The sequence below is a fragment of the Lemur catta genome, chromosome 11 (assembly GCF_020740605.2).
Source record: "Lemur catta isolate mLemCat1 chromosome 11, mLemCat1.pri, whole genome shotgun sequence".
NCBI classification, from domain to species: domain Eukaryota; kingdom Metazoa; phylum Chordata; class Mammalia; order Primates; family Lemuridae; genus Lemur; species Lemur catta.
This window is the reverse complement of record NC_059138.1, coordinates 39,418,325-39,438,432: the sequence shown is the minus strand read 5'-3', so window position 1 is coordinate 39,438,432 and position 20,108 is coordinate 39,418,325. Positions and strand designations below refer to the sequence as shown.

The window sequence follows — 20,108 nt, the reverse complement described above, 5'->3', positions numbered from 1 at the left end:
GTCACCTGAAATATTTACCTACTATGCAATTACAAATTTTCAGGGTCTCCCATCTACTTAGTCTTTATGAGTTTACCTTTTTTATTTCTTCAATGTCATTTTTATGGGTATTTCAAAGGGGAAAGGAAGGAAATATCTGCTTTTAATCAGTTGTGTAAAACTAATTCAGGGTGATCTTTTTCATCTACTAAATCACTAAAAAAACTTTAGCAACTCAGTTTTATCACCAGGACTACCACATTTGAATGTGCCTTCAATCACTGTTTTCAACATGAAAACTATTACAATATTATAATGGCATCATATCAACACAAACAAGATCTTATATCCAACGTGACCAATACAATTACACATTTATCCATTTCCTGTATTATCTTCAATTCCTAGATTTCTTCCATTAGAGACATTAAAATGTAAATACCTTTTCATGTTTCTTTAGAAAGTTGGTTTTCTTGATTTTCCCATGATGCTGCAATTAAGGAAAATAAACTTTAAGATGAAAAGAAGATACTACTCCATAACATAAAATAAAAAAATTTTGTTTAAAACACAACACACATAATAATAATTTACATATTTTACGGTCTTAAAAATTTTATTCTTCTTATCACCTTGTATATATTAAACTTCAACATATTTTAGGATGATTTGACTTAGATATGGACTGGATGCAAGATTACTTTTGCACATAAAGAGTTTTTAACATAAAACAGTGACACTTATTAAAAGAATTTATTATATTTAGTACAGCATATTTACTGCAATAAAAATAGAACTTCCAAAGAGAAATGGGTTTTTATTCAGCCCATAAAAGACTGGCAATTCACATAACAAACACTGAGAGCATTTAATTAGACACCCAAAATTCAATAGTGGGGGAAAAAACAGATGTAGTCCTTGCCTTCATGTAACTAAAGAACAGTGGAAGAAATGACCAAAACAAAACCAAAACCAAAAACAAAAACAAACTACCCACACAAATTTATTACACATTGTTGTAAGTCCAAAGAAGAAAACAAACATCATGTGAAATAGGAAACAATAAAGAGGACCTACTTAAGACAGGTTGTACAAGGAGGACTGCTATGAGAAAGTAACATTTAAACTGAAACCTGAAGGACGAAAAGGGAAGATTTCCAGAAAGAACATAGACAAAGACCTTAAGGTAGGAAAGAGATTGGAAAGTTCTCAGGAAGTTAAAAGGCAAATGTGACGAGAAGAAAAAAAGAAAAGCAATTCTAAAATGGGATTTCTCCAACTAATGTCCATGCAGAAGAGGACTGTGAGTGTTCTTGATAATAATTCATTACAATAAGAACTTTAGAATAAAGAGTTACCATCCTTAAAATTATTTGTATCTTTCATACTTGAAACAAAATCTTATTTATGTATTTTTTAAATCTAGTATTATCACCTAAAGTATACCTGATTTCCTCTCTTCTGTGAAACTACCTACCTTCTCTCAAATTTCAGGTTGTGCTATTAATTTAAAGCCTTTAGAGCAGCGGTCCCCAACCTTTTTGGCACCAGGGACCGGTTTCATGGAAGACAATTTTTCCACAGACCCGGGGAAGGGATAGAGGGTGGGGATATGGTTTCAGGACGATTCAAGCGCATTCTATTTACATTTATTGTGTACTTTATTTCTATTATTATTACATTGTAATATATACTATAAGCCTGCCACCAGATGCAGCTTAATTGTCACTTGCCACTCACTGTTAGGGTTTTGATATAAGTCTGCAAACAACTGATTTATTATGGTCTCTGTGCAGTCAAACCTCTCTCCTAATGTTAATCTGTATTTGTGGCTGCTCCCCAGCACTAGCATCACGGCCTCAACTCCACCTCAGATCATCAGGCATTAGATTCTCATAAAGAGTGCACAACCTGCACCCCTTGCAGGCGCAGTTTACAATAGGGTTCGCACTCCTGTGAGAATCCAACGCTGCCACTGATCTGAAAGGAGGCGGAGCTTATGCAGTGATGCAGGCAATGGGGAGTGGCTGTAAATACAGATGAGGCTTCCCTAGTTCACTTGCCCACTGCTCACCTCCTGCTGTGCCGCCTGGTTCCTAACAGGCCATGGACTGGTACCAGTCTGCGGCCCGGGGACTGGGGACCGCAGCTTTAGAGAGTGAGTTCTAAATATATATTTAGCAATCTCTTATTCTACTCTCTGCCCCTTAGAAATTTATAAGTGTTAAGAAATTTCAAAATATTCCTGGGATCCTCAAAAATAAAGCAAAAAGAAATATGTTTCTATTACCTTAAGAAAGAACCTCTTGTCAGTTCTTGCTGGATTGTATGAAGCGAGGTACGCAGCAATTAGAATAAACTTAGAGTAATATGGAAGTTCCACATGAGTATGTGCTGAGAGACCTACACGATAAAATACTTTTATGAAGATATTTATTAGGCTACCATTAGGTTTTGAGTATCTCTTCTGACTTACATAGGGTATTCTCTAGTAAAAATGACTTGCTCCTTGTGCTTAAAGTGCCATGATGATGCTGCTGGTAGTGATGAACATTAATGATATGCTTTGCTCAATCTATCATTCTTGCTTGGCTCCTCCCATTCTGAAATCTAAATCCTACCCATTCTTCCCTTCATGACCATGTTCTCCATTAAACCCTCCCTGACGTTCCCTTACCACATCAAAATAGAAAAATCTGTCTCTACTATGAATTCCTACTCTGTATATTTCACTTATGTCCCATACAACATTATGCCTTATGCTAACAGTTAATTATACAGGCTGATTATACCTGATCCAAAATGCTTGAGACCCAGAAGTGTTTGATTTCAGTTTTTTTCAGATTTTGAAGCATTTTAGTTTTCAGATTTTTGGAATAGGGATGCTCAGCCTGTATATAAATCATATTCTCAACTAGGCACGGTGGCTCACGCCTGTGATCTCAGCACTTTGGGAGGCTAAGGTGGCAGGGACTGCTTGAGGCCAGGAGTTTGAGATCAGCCTGGGCAACACAGAGAGACCATCTCTCTAAAAATAAAAAATTAAAAAACTAGAGCAGGCTGTGATGGCACATGCCTGTAGTTCTGGGCCACTGCACTCCAGCCTGGGCAACAGAGCAAAACCTTCTCTAAAAAAAATAATATTATTAATAATAATATTCTCTAGTAAGTGCTACTGTTTGTTGATGGAGCCACATCTAGTGTTTTTTTGCACCCCTAGAATGTCTTGTATAGTGAATAATTGATGAATGGATAAATAAAACAATGGAATCAGTCAAGCAATACTGATTCTTAAGGGAAATAATCTAATATTTACTGAATATCTGTGTGTCACTGTGCAAGGTTCTTCCCTTTAAACCTTTGCAATAACTTAAAGCTAGGTATTTTTCCCATTTTACAAACAAAAGACTGAGCTGGGTTCGGAGTCACAAAGTTAGAAGGCATTGCAGACCAATTATTGTAGATTTTTCTAATTCTAGCATATGTCTCTTTCCCTTACAACACACAACTGGAAATCATTTGTAAAGCATCTGTAGCATTTAGAAACCAAAAAAGACAAAACAGAATCTCAGCATCACCATTTCACACCATTTTCTCCAACCCAACAACCATTTTAAAAAAATAAGGACATGTTAGATATTTCCTTATTTTTTAAAGTAAAGGGTAGTTCCATTTGGAATAAATCCAAAACAATAGTTTTCTTAAAGAAAACAAAAGCACAAAGCTTTCAAAACATCATCAAATAAGTGAATCTTCTAAATTGAGTTAACATCAAATTGGTTTTTATTCCATAAAATTCATGAAATATATACACAAGATAAAATTGTGTCATATAATTGGATTTAAAAAAACATTTAAAGAAATACAAATTGTTTGATTTTCACATGATATAATCTAACATTTAGAAAACACAAAACTGACTTTCAAACTTTATTTCCTCCCATTAAATTGTAGCTTTAGTTAAAGAAAATGATTAATGAAAATATAGTTAGAGCTTGAAAAGTAAATTCTCTTTTATAACACTATTTACTGAGTAAATGCTCTTTAGTATTACTTTAGCATCTTGACAATTAGTTTAAAAAGTGTCTATAGAACTATCTCAGTGTTTCTTCTGATACCTTTCAGCTGTCCTGGATCTGTGTCATCTTTCTGTAGCTTTTCCCACTGGGAACTGAAAGAATATAGAAGAACAAAACTGGATTGAAAATATATGAAATCAATATGCTGTACTTAAAACAGGGTCTTAGTAAAACTGAAAAATTTTAATTTATTGATAAAATAGAAAACAAGAAAAGTAATATACAGGTTTATACCTGTACAAAATCATTTAGTGTATTTTAGAATATAAACTTACAAAGCAATACCCAGACGTTAATTATTTAATAATCTTTTACTATGATCACAATTGTAAAGCTATCAAAAAGCATCAACCAATAAATAATACCAACCACCATTCAGTAAAATTCCCAATATTGTAGTTACTAATTAGATACAATTGTTATACACTATTTCTCAACTCCCTAACAATCCTTCGAAGTAGCTATTACATCAGAAAACTGAGGCCCAAACGTTAAGTTGCCAGAAGACATCCAGCCAGTCAACAGTAGAATTAAGAGCTAAATCTATCATGTATAGGATGTCTACAGAATTCATGCTATTTTAATTGCCCCACTCTAGTCTTACTTGCAATTAAAACTATTAAACAGCCAAAATACTATTGAGAATATGAAATGATTATATGACAGATCAAATTCATAGGAAAACACACTATGGTATAAACAGAAAAAAGACTGCCCAAGACAGAGGTTTTAGTTGTGTGACTTTGAAAAAAGCAATAACCTTCTCCCCCCAAAATAAGGCAGTTAGATATAATAGATACAATGATCAGCAAGGACACTCAGCAACTCTAAAATTATCTTACAGGGTTAAATGCTAATTTAAATGCTAATTTAAAAATAATGTCAGATTAGAACAATTAAATACCCAGCAGCACATACTTTCAAAGTCTGCAAAGTTGGTTGAAAATTCTGGGAACACAGCAATATGGGAAATTTTAATGGGCTACTAGTAACCTATGTGGAAAGCAGACCTGGTACCACAAGCTGCCTTTAAAAATAGATTGTTTCCTCCACCTTTTAGCTGAACAATGCTTCACAAATTATAAGGCATTTTTGCATTTATTACTTCTAATAAATGCAAGTAAAAATAAATTTTTATCAGTTACAATGTTACAACCCCAACTTCTAAACAGTTTAAATTGATAAGATTTTCTTACATAACAACTGCCCAGTGAATGTTGTAATTAAAACTCTCAAAGGACAACTAGGGTAAAACCATCTTTAACTGAGAAGGGGGAGACCAATATTTATGAACCCAGTTAAACACTGTATTTAATCCTCATAAATTTATGAGAAAATGTCATTTTTTTTCCAAATAACAAAACTGAGGGTCTAACTAATTTGACTAAGATTAAAAAGTGTCAAAATGGTGGAGGCAGCATTTCAACTGAGATCTCTGATTAAAAAGGTCATGAATATTCTAAATAAATATATATATGGACTATCTATTTCCAGAGGTGATTCAGAGTCATAGTAGTTATATTAAGAAAGGTTGAATAGATTAGAATTTTAAGATGAATCAGGAAGCATGATTGGGGTCTTTTTCATAGCTTATCCAAACTGCTTATAAAAGCTATAAAAATCAACATATTCCCAACAACACCTTACTGAGTCAGGTTCTAGCCTTCTACGTTTTCACTCTCCTTTTTCTTTATTCTGTTTATCCCAATTGTTCAACTCACTTAGGAAATATGAAATATGTGATTATTTTTATTTTTTAATTTAGTAAATTTTATTATGCATGGATGAAGTAGGACATGAAGCAAGATCACCTTTGGAAGGAATCAGTGGTTCTTAGAACTGGTGTGCAGCAGTCATTTGAGCCCTTTGAGCTATCTTCCATGGCTTGCCTTTTCTGCCCTGGTGAGGCCTCCTTCAGGCCAACCAAGCCTCCCTCCTTTTGGTAGAAGCTCTTGACTTTATTCAGGATCTGATTTGGATATGGATATGGATGCCTTAATAAAGGACCTTGCACCCCTCCTGGGATGTGGGATGTTAAAAGATTTTTTTTTTTTTTCCTTTCCTGGTAAGCTCTTTTTGGTATAAGGACAAGTGTCCTTCTGGTTTGAATACTCTGGTTTCTACAGAATTTATGTTCTGTCTGTGAAGCATGTCTTTTCTGGTGAATTCACTTTTGATTCTGTACGCCTAACTTAATATTTTGTTGGATCTGCCTTAAAAATTTTTGTGAACACTCTTATCTTTAGTTACACATGACTGTAAACGATTTGGCTCTCTTCCCTTGCTTGTTTCTGAAAATCTTCTGAGAGCAAAAATAAACATTCTAAATGGTGGACACCAGAAGGCTAATTAAAAGTTACTAGGACAGTTGCCACCATCTGAAACACTAGTTCAGACCCCTGACATTATCTAACTGGATTTATAGGATTTTCTTTGCCCTTGAAAGATTAATAAGAAATAGAATAGAATCCTCAAATTTTAAAGGCATACCAAAACAACCTTCCTTCAGAGATTCTAGTCAGCTATTCTCTTCTCAGGCTCATTCTCGGGTACATTTTTAAACTGATGGGCAAATTATATCAAGGATAAACCAGAGATCAATGGCCATTATTTGAACTCTCTAAGCTTGTTAAAAAGCTGCAACCAATTACAGAGTAACATGTAGTGCCTTCTAATTTCAATATTTTTTTTTCTCTCTCTGTATTTAAAAATCTGCTAACTTTTCTGCTGGTGTTGAAATAAACTCACTACTTATGGCATCCCAGCCAAAATAGAAAGAAAGAAAGGAAAAAAGTCTAAAAGGCTTTCAAATTAATGGCTTTACAAATTAAAACAGCTTTATGGCAACTGACAACTTAGACACCTTTGGTAATGCAAATTTAGGTTTGCCTGGCTTACAAGTGTTTTCAGTGATGGAACAGTTAAAGGATGGATATTCTAAAAAAAAAAAAAAAAAAAAGAGCTAGATAAATGTTTATAAAAGTTAGGCTCTCATATTGAACAGGTTAAAATCTAGAGCTCAGAATAATAATATATCTCTTTCTGGCATAAAAATTGCTTTGTCTGCCATGCAGGGGACTAGAAAAAGGGGGAAAAAAGAAAGAAAGAAAAAAAAACCCTGCTAAAATGCTTTTCCATCCATTTTGACTAATTAAACAAACTAGATCAACAAACAAAAGATAGATAAGTACATCTGTTATTAATTCAAGGTCACTTAGAGATTTTGGTTTTTTTATACAATTCAGCTAGTCCTAGCTAAAATATAAACATTTGAATATTTAAACTCATTTGAAACTAAAAAGAGTTTTGTTTTTTTTTAATCAAACTGCTATGAAAACTGCCTTACCCAAAATTTTGGTCCATAGCCTTCATAAATTACCTATCAGGGCAAATAAAGTTTAGCCATGTGAACAGGTCCTATTTTTACAAGATATATAATTTGGATTCAACTGTCTTTTTATAAACTGGTGAGTTTATATTACTATGTTCTGCTACTCATGACTAAAATTCTACAATGAGAGCTACAAGGTCTTTGTTGTTATGTGCTATGTCTACATGGTAAAATCTGGCATAGTCAGCCAGAAACTCCCTTAAGGAATTTTCCTACTCAGATTGGCTTAAATAAGAAAGCACTCATAAAAATTGTTAAAATGCATAGCAATTAATCCAAATATCTTTTAGTTCATGTGCCTTAAATAAATCTTTGATAAATAACCTGGTTTTAAACTTGTTGATAAAATAGAACTATGTCTTCAAAATTGTCAGCATACCTTTTTGGCTGGGTTTACTGGCAGACAGTTTTATATTTCTCTCTACTAGATGTTTTTGCCAGGGTTTGACACAAAGGTTATAAAACTATAAACCCAGCCTACAAACAGAAATGATCCCTCTTTGTGTAACTCTTTGATAGATAAGACTATAGCTGCTTCTTCTGAGTTACTGACAAAATACCCATATATTTAACTTAAGGTAGATATTCACAAGCTATAAAAATGGTTAACATGAAAATAGCTTGAACTAATGACGACCCTTGTCTAATATCTCAGTTTTCATAAGTTATCTAATTATAACTGTTAAAAATAAATAAGGTGAATGTAAATGACAAGTGTTTATAAATGAACATTTACACATAGTTTCAAAACTATTAAGGTTATATTAAATTAAGTAATGATACTCAACAAACATCTGGGTCATTTCCAAATAAGATAAAATACTGAAAAATAAATTGGTAAACACAAATATAAGTTTGTTCTTGGCTCCTTAAATTTTATAAAAAGACTAAATATACTTGGGTTTACTAATAAATATTGTTATCTTACGGTGAATTATTTCTAAAGTTATAAAATGTTTCTTCTCTATAAAGTACTTACATGTGACAGTTCAAAGTTTCTTGCTTCCTAGGTTTTCACTAGAAATTACAGTTATCAAGAGTTAAAAATGCCAATTAATATATACATAATTCTGTATCCCCAAAATGCATTTTTGATGACAAAAATTATGAGAAATGCATAAAAATGCATATTTTTAAGAAAAAATAATTTTGCATAAATTTGGAAGGTTATTTAAGGTTGCTTCAAAAAGTAAATTAAAGAAGAAAACAACAAGTAGCAGAGAGACGGATGTGAAGAAAGTTACGAGTATAAAGATGTATTTTTGGTAAGGAAGGTTAAAACGAAAAGGAAATAATTTTGTATGAGAAAGAATCTTGTGTGGTAAATTTTTTGTCCTAAAATAAAATGACTGGTTATTTCTTAAAAATAAAGTATAGAGCAAAACTAAAGATCTAAGCATGCCATGGAAGGTCTGTGTTAAGTTGTGATATGGTTTGTGAAGGGCAAATTTATTAAAAAAAAAAAATGTGTGATCAAAATGGATATAATTATAAATCTTTCTAAAGATTGACTTTAATTTTATACACACACAATACAAAATACCCCAATACAAAACAAATACAATACAAAAATTTGGTCCACTATGTTAGAACATGTTTTGTTTTTTCTTCAGTATTGACCTGCTCTTGGTAAAAATTGCAAGAGGTTTTAATTTTTAATTCTAAAATCTGTTTCTTTAACAGCCATATTCTAAACTGCAGCTTCTTCCTCCTGTTTTTACAGACTTCATTTAATTCCCTAGTTTTAGGTTAGAAATGCTGTCTTCTTCATTTAGAATGATAATTTCATTCCTCAAGGTAGAATTTTCCTCCTAAAGCTTCTCAGATTCACACCTTGAAAGTTCAGCTTTTGCTATATCTTATTGCACATGATTTGCAGGTAATATTCATTTCCTTCAGCTTCTGCTGGTAACTTGACAGAGTGTGATCTAAAAGAGTCTTTAGTCTACCTAGTGGGTAACTTTGGCAACATCCCTAATACATCTATTGCTTACTCTCTGCTTTATTTTAAACGAGTCATGAGATACTAGAGGATAAAATTACTCTATCTATTGGTTAAATAAAAAAATGTCTGTGCTATTCCTAATATAGTACATGCTGTACCTGCATAAATTCCTCTGGGGAAGTTGAGACTCATACATACAAAATAAGAAAACTGACCACATGGTTACAACATGTCTCATCTAATCATCCATGGTCATTTGATTTATTCAACTGGTTGCCTTTAAGCCTACATTCATGGATCAAAAGCATTATGCAAACTGGGATTGTCACATTACTATAAAGTTTACTTTGTATTTTCCTTTTAAAACTTTGTACCTGTTGCCTGTCAAATTTATGCAGGAGTACAACTCCTAACAAAATAATGCTGGCCCAGTGCTTTGCCATGATAGCCAATGCTTATGGATGGGTAAAACTGAACTTAACTCCTAGCCGCCATTCACTCCCTCCAATATGCAACCAGACCAATAACCCAGAACAGGTCCATCCCAGCACCAAGGGATAATAAAAACCTAACTACAGCATGATGGATGAGCAATGCTTCTGGAGAAAGATCTTGATCAAAAAGGGAAATGAGAAAGTTGTCAAAATAAAAATGGAGTCACTTGTGTTAAAAACCCTAACAAATACAGCCAGGGAAGGCCATGAAGGGAGGGTTCTCATGCATAAATGCCTGATAATAAGAACTATCACAAAAGACTACAAAAACCACAACCTTGCACAAAGGCCATCAGAATCTTACACAAAAAATACTTCTACAAGAACATCTACCTACCAACTGTTCGTCCAGCCTCAGACTGGCACCACCCTCGTTACTGATTCTTATAGCCAAGGATAACTATCTCAAAACAATTATGCAATCTTCCTCATTTTTCCTTTAAAAACCTTTGTCTTCTTTACCTCCTGAATATGCACATACTTTACTATGGCATGTGTATTCTCATTGCAATCCCTATTCCTGAATAAATATTTTCTTTTGGAGAGCCTCTAAAAGAGTCTGTCAGTTAGGTTAACAGAGTAAATATCCCAAATAAAGATACAGAAATAATACATATACTAAAGGAAAATTACCTTGATATTTCCCTGAGATAAACAGTCTGCATGGCTTTCTTCAAATGAGGTTCAATATTTCTCCACAGTTTGCGAGTATCACGTTCACTTGCTAACACAAGGGGAAGAAAGTTTTAAAAATTTGTATCTTATAAAAATTTTTCTCAAAAGAAATATTGGTAAGTAAAATTACATAAGTACCTTCTCCTTTAACCACGGGTTCACAATATTTAGGAAAATTAAGTATTGCCTGTAAGTAAAGAAAAAGAGAAGGAAAAAAAGCACTCAATTATCATAATTAGGAATTTATTTTTCAAGTAAAATTTTTTTTACAATTCAGGCAATTTTATTTAAATACAACTTATCAAATAAAATGTAATTATATGAGCTGGGCATGGTGGCACACTCCTATAGTCTTAGCTACTCAAGAGGCTAAGGCAGGAGGATCACTTGAGCCCAGGAATTCAAGGCTGTAGTGAGCTATAATCATGCCTGTAATTAGCCACTGCCCTCTAGCCTGGTCTCCGTTATTACATTATTTTATACCTAAAGGCTAATATTTTAGGCAGGATTTAGCCAATTAAAGAATATTTTGTATGTTATACTATCACTGATATTTTTAAAGCTATAATTACATTTTTTTAAGACACAAACTCGGAAACAAATAACAGTATTCATTTGAAGAAAAAAAGGAAATATCTTTATTCTATGTTCTAAATATGGAGAAAAATAACATTATGCTATTTTTTCTCCAATGCTCAAAGATCATTTTTATATTTATTAGTATTACCAGTAATAGTAAAGACTTAAACCATACTTCACATTTATGAATATGATATTAAAAAAAAGCTATAACCCCACCTTAAATAAAACCATTCTTCAAGTGAAACCCAAAAGACTTTTAAAAATACCATATTTGAATATATATTTTCTACCTTTACATTTTCTTTTCCTAGAAACATTTTCCCTAAATAATTTTTCCTTCTTGTACTTCATAATCTACTTTGAAATGACTGCCAGCACAGATTTCCACAGGATTTAAGTGGTAACTGCAAGTTATTTCCCAGAAAAGACAGAAGAGACTTTGCTCCTTACTCCATCTCACCTAGGTGGCTTTTACTGACCTTTTTCTCTCTCTAAGTCCCCTCTGTTATCATTTCCCTTGGGTGCCAGAGAACCCAAACTATTCAACTTCTGGAGGGATGTCAGTGATGAGCTTGAGCTGGAAAAGCTTGCTTTTTGTTTCTGCCCTAAATGACAGGATGCCTGAAATCTACACGTAAATCAGAAGTTCCCTGAAATCTAAAACTTCCAAAAACATAATAAATGTGAGCACAATTTTAACTGGTTACCTTCTATGTCCTGTCATAAAAACATATTCACACACAGTGAATATCTTTCAAATAACACTTTTCAGAGTAAAGAAAAGAACAAAGAAAATTTGCTAAGAAATATAGACTCTGTTACTCTGAAAGTAACTGTTTTCCAACCTTAGATATATTACTATTTTCCATTACATGGAGATAGATCTTAAGTATTAATTGAAAGTTTCTAAAAGGGAAACCAGACATTCTTGTCACTTTCCTTTCCCATACCGACAATTAAAGAAAATAGGTCAAAAAAATTAAACGTGATCATTTTCCAAACTGTGGAATATAAATAGCTTTTCTATTAAAAAAAAAAATTTCTAAGAAATCTTTTATATCAAGATTATTAGGTCAAGGTCAATGGCTAATGATAAGACCTGCAATTGGAGCTTCTGACCATACTAAAATTCATCTAGATTCTAGACCACAATACACACATAGAACCTGAAAGAAATCTGTTACTAAAAATTAACAAAGATTTATAAAATTGCCTAAGTTTTTACACCTTTCTCTTATTCTTCATTGTGATTTTAATGGAGTTCTACATTTTCTGCAATTAGAGAAAAGAGATAAAAAAGAGGAAAAAGCCACAATACTAAGGAAGAGTAAAAAGACATGACTAAAAATGAATGAAAGTTTTCTGATCAGGACAAAGTTTATATGATACTAACCCACAGATATCTACTTTTATATGGCACATTAGCCTCCAAAGGCCATACCTAAATTTCTAGAGTAAAATTTCTCTTTTAGCCTATCTTATATCATTTCTACATGGATAAATATGAAAAGATATATATTTCTTAAAGCAAAATGCTCACTCACCAGATGTCTGAGCTCTTTCAAATCCCGACAAACTGTGTAGAAAACTCCAAGAAGAATATTAATGTAGGCGGCATAGAAGTCAGCTGAATACTCTGGAGGATGATCATGGGACAGGATCTTTTGAAGGTTCCCTGTTCACAGGACACAAAATAACTTGTAATGATGAACACAGCACCCTAATCATATCTTACAGAATTTTATAACGAAGATTTTAAAAAAATTCATACCCAGACACAACAATAATTAGGGAATAAAAAAACTGTTACAAGATTAGAATAGAAAAATATGATTTTGTGATATAAAGAGAAATATATATTTGGTCTTTGCCCAGGTTCTGGGCACAGAGCTTCTAAAACCCTTGAAATTTCCTGAGTGAGAGGGCTGGGAGGAGCATCTTTTGTTATTCATAAGCCCCTTTCAACCATATCAGAGTTTAAACTAATGAGGTAACTCTTAGTGGGCCCCTAGATAGCTTCAGGATAGAGACTAGTTGCCAGAGAAACCAACCATGTGATTAGAGGACCCATTCCCTGTCCTCCAGGAAAAAGAGAAGGCCTAGAGATTGAGCTCATCACCAATGGCCAAAGATTTAATCAATCATGCCTATATAATGGAACCTCCATAAGACATCCTAAATGGTAGAGTTCAGACAGCTTCCAGGTTGGTAAATGCATCCACGTGTTGGGAGGGTAGCACACCCCAACTCCCCAGGGATAGAAGCTCCTGTGCTTGGGACCCCTCTGGACCTATATACCTCTTCATCTGGCTGTTCATTTGTATCCTTTATATCCTTTATAATAAACTGACAATAGTTAAGTTTCCAGAGTTCTATGAATCATTCTAGCAAATTATCGAACCCGAGGAGGGGACGTGGGAACCCCCAATTTACAGCCAGTTTTCAAAAGTACAGGTGGAAACCTAGGACTTAGACTGGCATGTGAAGTGGGAACAGACTTGTGGGACTAAGCCCTCAACCTGTGAGTTTGCACTAACTCCTGGTAGTGTCAGAATTGAATTGAATTGTAGGACACCCACTTGATGTCTGGATAATTGCATGATTGGTTGTTGGGTGGAGGAAACACCACTACATATTTGGCGTCAGAAGTGTTTTGAGGAGAAACAATTCACAAAAAGTAATCAAAATTTTGAAACTAAAGTTAAAATGTTCTAAAAAAAAAAAACTGTTAAATATTAGTTAAGACATATAAAACAATGACATCTAAAGAAAATCTCAAGAAACTTATTATTGGCAAAGTCAATATCAAGGGTAAAAAATAACAGATTGTAATTTATTTTTCTGCATATTAAGTAAATCAACTAGGAAAAAAAGGGAAGGAGAGTAATACATAAACCACCAAAAAATCAGAAAATGCTCTTTATTTTTTGTGAAATGAAAAAAATTCATTAAATTTTTTTATGATAATGATCACCTGATCCCAATCCTTACTTTGTCATTCCCCCTTTTACAAACCATGTTTTCATCCTATAACTTTGTATCTTTATTTCTGTTCTATTATATCTCAAACTCTTTATATATAATATCACATGTTTAGAGTCCTAACCTTATATTTTATCCTGCTGGAAATATCATATTATAGTAGAGGTACAGTTAAAATTAAAGAGAAACAACCATCTATTATTCAAAATTTTCTAGCCATAATACATGAATCAATTAGATTCATTCCTATTGCAATATCCTCTGACTTCCTGGTACAACGGTCTCCTTAAACTTCTCAGTTAAGAGCTCTCTGCATATGACTCATACTTTAAACCTAGTTCCAGAAGGTTCAAGTCTTTGGCAATAATTAGAGGTAAAAAAACTCTTGTAGGATGTTCTGATCGTGTCTATTTTCTTTTGTTTGAGATTTCCATTAAGTAAGCATTTTTAACCATGGCATTTATCATTAGTTCTTGATTTTAACCACTCTCTCATCCCTGACAATTAGTTAGATATAGGTGCAAGATCAAACAATATATATTGACTATCAATGGAAATTTACAAACAGAAGTTTAGAAATAACTATATTAATAGGATATTTTATACACAGTAGTTGACCAAAAAAAACATTTTCAAAGCCTAGTTTCATACTTGAATATTATTCTGAAGAAACACTAGATGGGAAACTGTTGTTAGATATGCATTTTTATATTGAAACTACTAAAAAAAAATATGCAAAGCCAAAACTTGAACTTGGAGTCTATTTACTTTTCATTCTAGTAGAAAACTCTAGACACAATGTCACTTAAGTTTTTTTAAGCTGTGCATGGCAAAATATTTGACATACTGAAAATTCCTAAAAGGTACCTTAAAACTTAGAAATGAAGACATTTATACATAGAATCCACCAAACAATTGAATGAATGGAAAGAAAGAGGGAGAGAAGAGATGATCAGACAGATGAACATGCATAGGCAACAAAGATGGTCTATAAATGCATGGATGAGAAAATCTGGAAAACAGTTGCATCTCCAACTCATACTGTACTCCTGAGTGCCCCATGAACATCTCTACCTAAATATCCCTTATAGGTATCCCCTGTTACCCGATAAGGAAGCTGATTAGATGTAACTTCCCATTTCAGCTGTGATGAAAGTCTTGTAAGAATCAGACCTCTCACCGCATTGCTGTAAAAGTAGCCTAGCTGCTTGGTTACAGACTACAGACAAAAATCTCAGAGTATAAGCAAGTCATACCAGCTCTAAATGTTTAGGACTATTCAAACTCATGGGAATAAAATCTCATCTTTAAAAGAAAGCTGAAAACAATGCATCACTAGGTAGTAAATAAAGGGGAGGAGAAACCCCTGGTATCTTAAAATTTTGCTAACCAAGTATGGTCTAACACACAAAGAAAAGCCATTCCTAACTTGGAGAGGGACTTTTGCTTTCAGTTGTGAGGGAGTAAGAGGATCCAGAAATATTCTCTTGTAATAAACAATTAAAAACCAAACAATATAGAAAACAACTATTTTCAGATACAGAACAACAGGCAGTAAATAACCATGATACCTGAAAAAAGGGAAACAAATGAGGTGAGTCCTACTACCAGCCAGGCTTTCTAACTAGAAGTAATTTTAAGGCTGTGGTGCAAGAAGAGTTCCAAAAGGAGCTTGTTAATTTCACTGAGTTGAGCAGACAGAGGCCAGAGTAGAGGGAGCTAAGGCAGCTAGAATTTGCAGGGCAGAGTACCCAAAGGGAAGCAGCTATGCAGAAAAAGAGCTCCAGAAATCTGCACACGGGTTCCCCCTCAAGTGTTAGGTGAACACCAATCTGTGTATATATATAGTAAAACTCCATAAAGCCAAACAAGAACTTTAATGGAAAAAACAACTATTGGACACCTATAAGTCAACTAATTCCCAGAGCTCACACATGGCTGTGGATCTTTCATGCCACCAGTCAGAATGCAGAGACCATGCTGAATACATGGAGCATTCAGTAGGACGATGTCTTAGAAATGAAGCTAAAATTAGACCCGGAATAAAGGATACTCTAGACAGTCTCTCCAAAAAAGCTTAAAAATAGCCTCAAAAGGGTCAAATATACCTACAAGTAATTATAAATGCTTACCAGAAAAAAGTCTAAAAACAAAAACACAATGTCTACAATTAAATAAAAGAATTACTAGACACATGAAAAAGTATAATGGATACCCCAAATGGAGAAAAATTAGTCAGTACAAACAAACCCCAAATGAAAGAAGTAATAAAATTGGTGGACAAGAAGACTTAAACAATTATTATAAATATGCTCATATGCTCGAGGATATAAAGGAGAACAAAAGCATAATAAGATGTGTAATGAAAAATTCCACAGGATGAGATTAATTACAGATTAGATATTTGTAGAAAAAAGGTCAGTGAATTTAAAGACAGAGAAACAAAAAACTATCTCAAAATACGGGAAAAAAAGATTTAAAATTTAAATAGAGACTTTCAGTAGGACAATATCAAGTGGTTTAATATATCTATAATGCAGTCCCACAAAAAAAAAAAAAAGAAGAAGAAAATGAAAGGGCAGACAAAATATTTGAAGAAATAATGGCTGAAATTTTTCCAAAGTTGAAGAAAGTATACACCCACAGATCCAAGATACTCAACAAATCCCAACCAGGATAAACAATAAAAGATATTTTCTTTTTTGTCATTTCTTTAAAACTAAAATAATAATATAATGAGATTTATAGTAAATGTAGAAGTCAAATGCAAGATAACAATAGTACAAAGGTCATGACACAGGAAATTACAGGCCACTAAAATTTCAGAGTTATCAGAGCATACTTAACCTATCCTCACTGATAAAATCACTAAACCAAAAACCTGATCAAGTGCATTATAATTCTTCTGAAGAAAAAAATACATCATCAAAAGATGAATACTCTGCATATGGTAAAGACCCGAAAACAAGACTTCCAAATTAGGTCCCTAGCCATAACTGCTAAGAGGAGGTGTCCTTAACATCAGATACCATATTACTGAAGATGACATTTGTATCAAATTACAAATAGATGACATTAACCATTAAGATAATCCCTTTGTCCTGGTTCTATGCTTACTTACTCCAATCATAATAATTTTAGCCTATCAATTCATGTTCCCTTTTTGAATGGCTTTTTGCCTGATTAAAATAAACTTGATGGCCAGGCACGGTGGCTCACGCCTGTAATCCTAGCACTCTGGGAGGCCGAGGCGGGTGGATTGTTGGAGCTCAGGAGTTTGAGACCAGCCTGAGCAAGAGCGAGACCCCATCTTTACCAAAAAAATAGAAAGAAATTATATGGACAGCTAAAAATATATATAGAAAAATTAGCCGGGCATGGTGGCTCATGCCTGTAGTCCCAGCTACTCGGGAGGCTGAGGCAGGAGGATCCCTTGAGCCCAGGAGTTTGAGGTTGCTGTGAGCTAGGCTGACGCCACAGCACTCTAGCCCGGGCAACAGAGTGAGACTCTGTCTCTAAAAAAAATAAATAAATGAATAAACTTGATATGTAAGAGGACCCACAATTTAATAATCAGATTTAACCTGGCTCCATTATATACTTTTCAAAAATCTATCATCCTACACTCTCTAAAATTAACAAGACCACTTTAATTTTGTCCTCAAACTCTCTAGTATTATGCTTTGTATTTTTACTTTTTAAAAATTTTAGTCAAATTCTATAATTAATTACATAATACTTCAATTGAACTTCACTAAGATGTAGAAAATCAGCATTTTTAAATCATTTTCTTAAATTCTAAATAATTTTTCAGTACTTAAATCTAAGTAATGAAAAATAAACCTAAACCTAGAATGGGTCATGAAAAAACTGAACTACAAACAGTGATGATATAGGTACAAAGCAATTTTTTTAATGAAATCTTTTGATTTATTCCTTTTCTTCCTACCCTTTTCTCTTTTCCTTACTTTGTGATTTTCATGGAGAAGAAGCAATTGAAAATAAGGACTCCCTTCATCTATTTTCGGTTGCTTTTTTAAAAGTCTCAGTTAATTAGCTAAGGCAGGGGGTGTTATTTGTTCCTGTGGAAACAGGCAAAAATGTGTTAATCTTAACAATGAATGCTTACAGTTGATTAGTTCAGAGGGATAGTGTTAATGAGGCCAAGGTCATGGAATGCTATTTTTTTCATTGCTTGGTAACTGTTACCTTATGCTTCACAGTTACAGTCTTTGAATCAGAAGTATTATCTTTGTATAGCGACAGCCTAGTATTAGTCTACAAAGCTACTTAACAACACAAAAAACTCTTGTGTTCTTTCAAAGACAAAGATCATCAAGATCTATGAAATTTAACATTAAATACAACCTCTAAGAAAATAAGACACACGAGGGCGAGCAGTTGGTACTTTAACAGTTACATTAATGAAAAATGAGATTTACAAAGTTAAAAGATGTAAACCCAATACGATACTCAACCTAAGTATGTGGCAAATAAAGATTTCAATACAATTTTAATATGCTTTGCCAATCTTGTCTGATTCTTATTTGTAGGGATGTTATAATAAAATATATATACATCTTAATCTTAATGTGCTGACTAAAAAAATGATGAAAATAAACTATTAGCACAGATATGTGAGAGCTGTTCATTAAAAAAAAATAGTAATTATACAACAATAACCCCTCAGTTCCAAAATAAAAATTTTATAAATGTAGAAATATAAACATTTTATTTGAGATTGGCAGCCAACCTTAACAGTTTAAGATACAAAAGTATTCCAATTTGAACATGCTAGCTGAATCTTTCTAACAACACAAACTATTTTACTGAATATCATTTGCCAAAACAATGTTTTAAAATTTACCTATGCTATAATCAGGGAAATACAAGACAAATGGCTCAAAGCATCCAGCATTTGGACGAAATTTTTCCCAAATAATTTCACTGAGAAAGATAACAGTCACATTTCTGTCAGTCTGTAAAAGAAAGAGAAATAAAAGTAACTTTGCATTTAAAAATCTTAAAGCAGTAATTACATTTGGAATTTTCTTTCAAATAAACCCCATAAAGTTCTAACATATAACATATTATTTGCATATTAATAAACCATATTTAGAAAACCTAATCAAGGAGCTAATCCATTTGTAAATTTTCATACATAATTACTTGGAATTTCCATTAAACTTGTAGGTTAATCGACACTTCAGTTACTCATAAATGCTAGGACAGTCACGCAAGGACTTATTTTACAGAAATTAAGAAACACATTTTCTTGAATAATTAAGACACCTATACTTTTGTACCCCCATAATATGCTGAAATAAAAAAAAAGAAAAAAAAAGACAAAACCCTTTTATGGGAATTAAAAAAAAATCATAAACTTTCAATCAATCAATAAACAAAACAGGGCAAAACTCAGCACTTCCCATCATTAAAATAACTACAGCAAGCTAGAGTAAAAGAAATATGGAGTTGAAGAAAAACAGTTAGGCCATACTATATAACCTCATAATACTACCAGGAAAATTTAAAGTTTTATTTAAAGGTTATTTCTACACAAATTATTAAGTAAAATTGATACTGAATATACCTTAAAAATATAAACTGTGAGTATTGGTATCTAAAACACCACTGATAAGTAAAACAGATGTCTTTTGAAGCATATTTAGAAATTACAATTAAAAAGAACATTATATTAAGAGAATAAGCTTAACCTGTCTGTATCCTTCTACACAGTATGCACAAATGCCCCATGAATTGTTAGCTAGAATTTATCTGTACACACCTTCTGCATTCTCCAGAAAATTTTTAATTTTTTAATATTCTTTTTGACATTTCCTAAGCTGACAAAGCAGATGTGACAGCTGTTTTGGTATACAAGTATTCTTAGGACCCAATCTCACACATACTTGGCTCTATACTTTTATTGTCATTTACTATTTATAGATTCCTAACTTGTAGGAATATGCCAATTGTCA

General features: G+C 33.0%; 1 protein-coding gene across 1 annotated transcript in view; it reads right to left on the bottom strand.

Annotated features, from left to right (window-relative positions):
* The window catches only part of ORC5 (origin recognition complex subunit 5), a 75,044-nt gene that overhangs the window by 37,393 nt on the left and 17,543 nt on the right, over positions 1–20,108 (bottom strand). The window contains exons 5-11 of the mRNA XM_045565241.1: positions 18,995–19,106; positions 12,690–12,820; positions 10,702–10,750; positions 10,522–10,612; positions 4,098–4,150; positions 2,270–2,382; positions 422–469 (exon numbers count right to left, since the gene is read on the bottom strand). Coding sequence (XP_045421197.1) covers positions 422–469; positions 2,270–2,382; positions 4,098–4,150; positions 10,522–10,612; positions 10,702–10,750; positions 12,690–12,820; positions 18,995–19,106 — 597 coding nt within the window. The remainder of the gene's footprint in view (positions 1–421; positions 470–2,269; positions 2,383–4,097; positions 4,151–10,521; positions 10,613–10,701; positions 10,751–12,689; positions 12,821–18,994; positions 19,107–20,108) is intronic.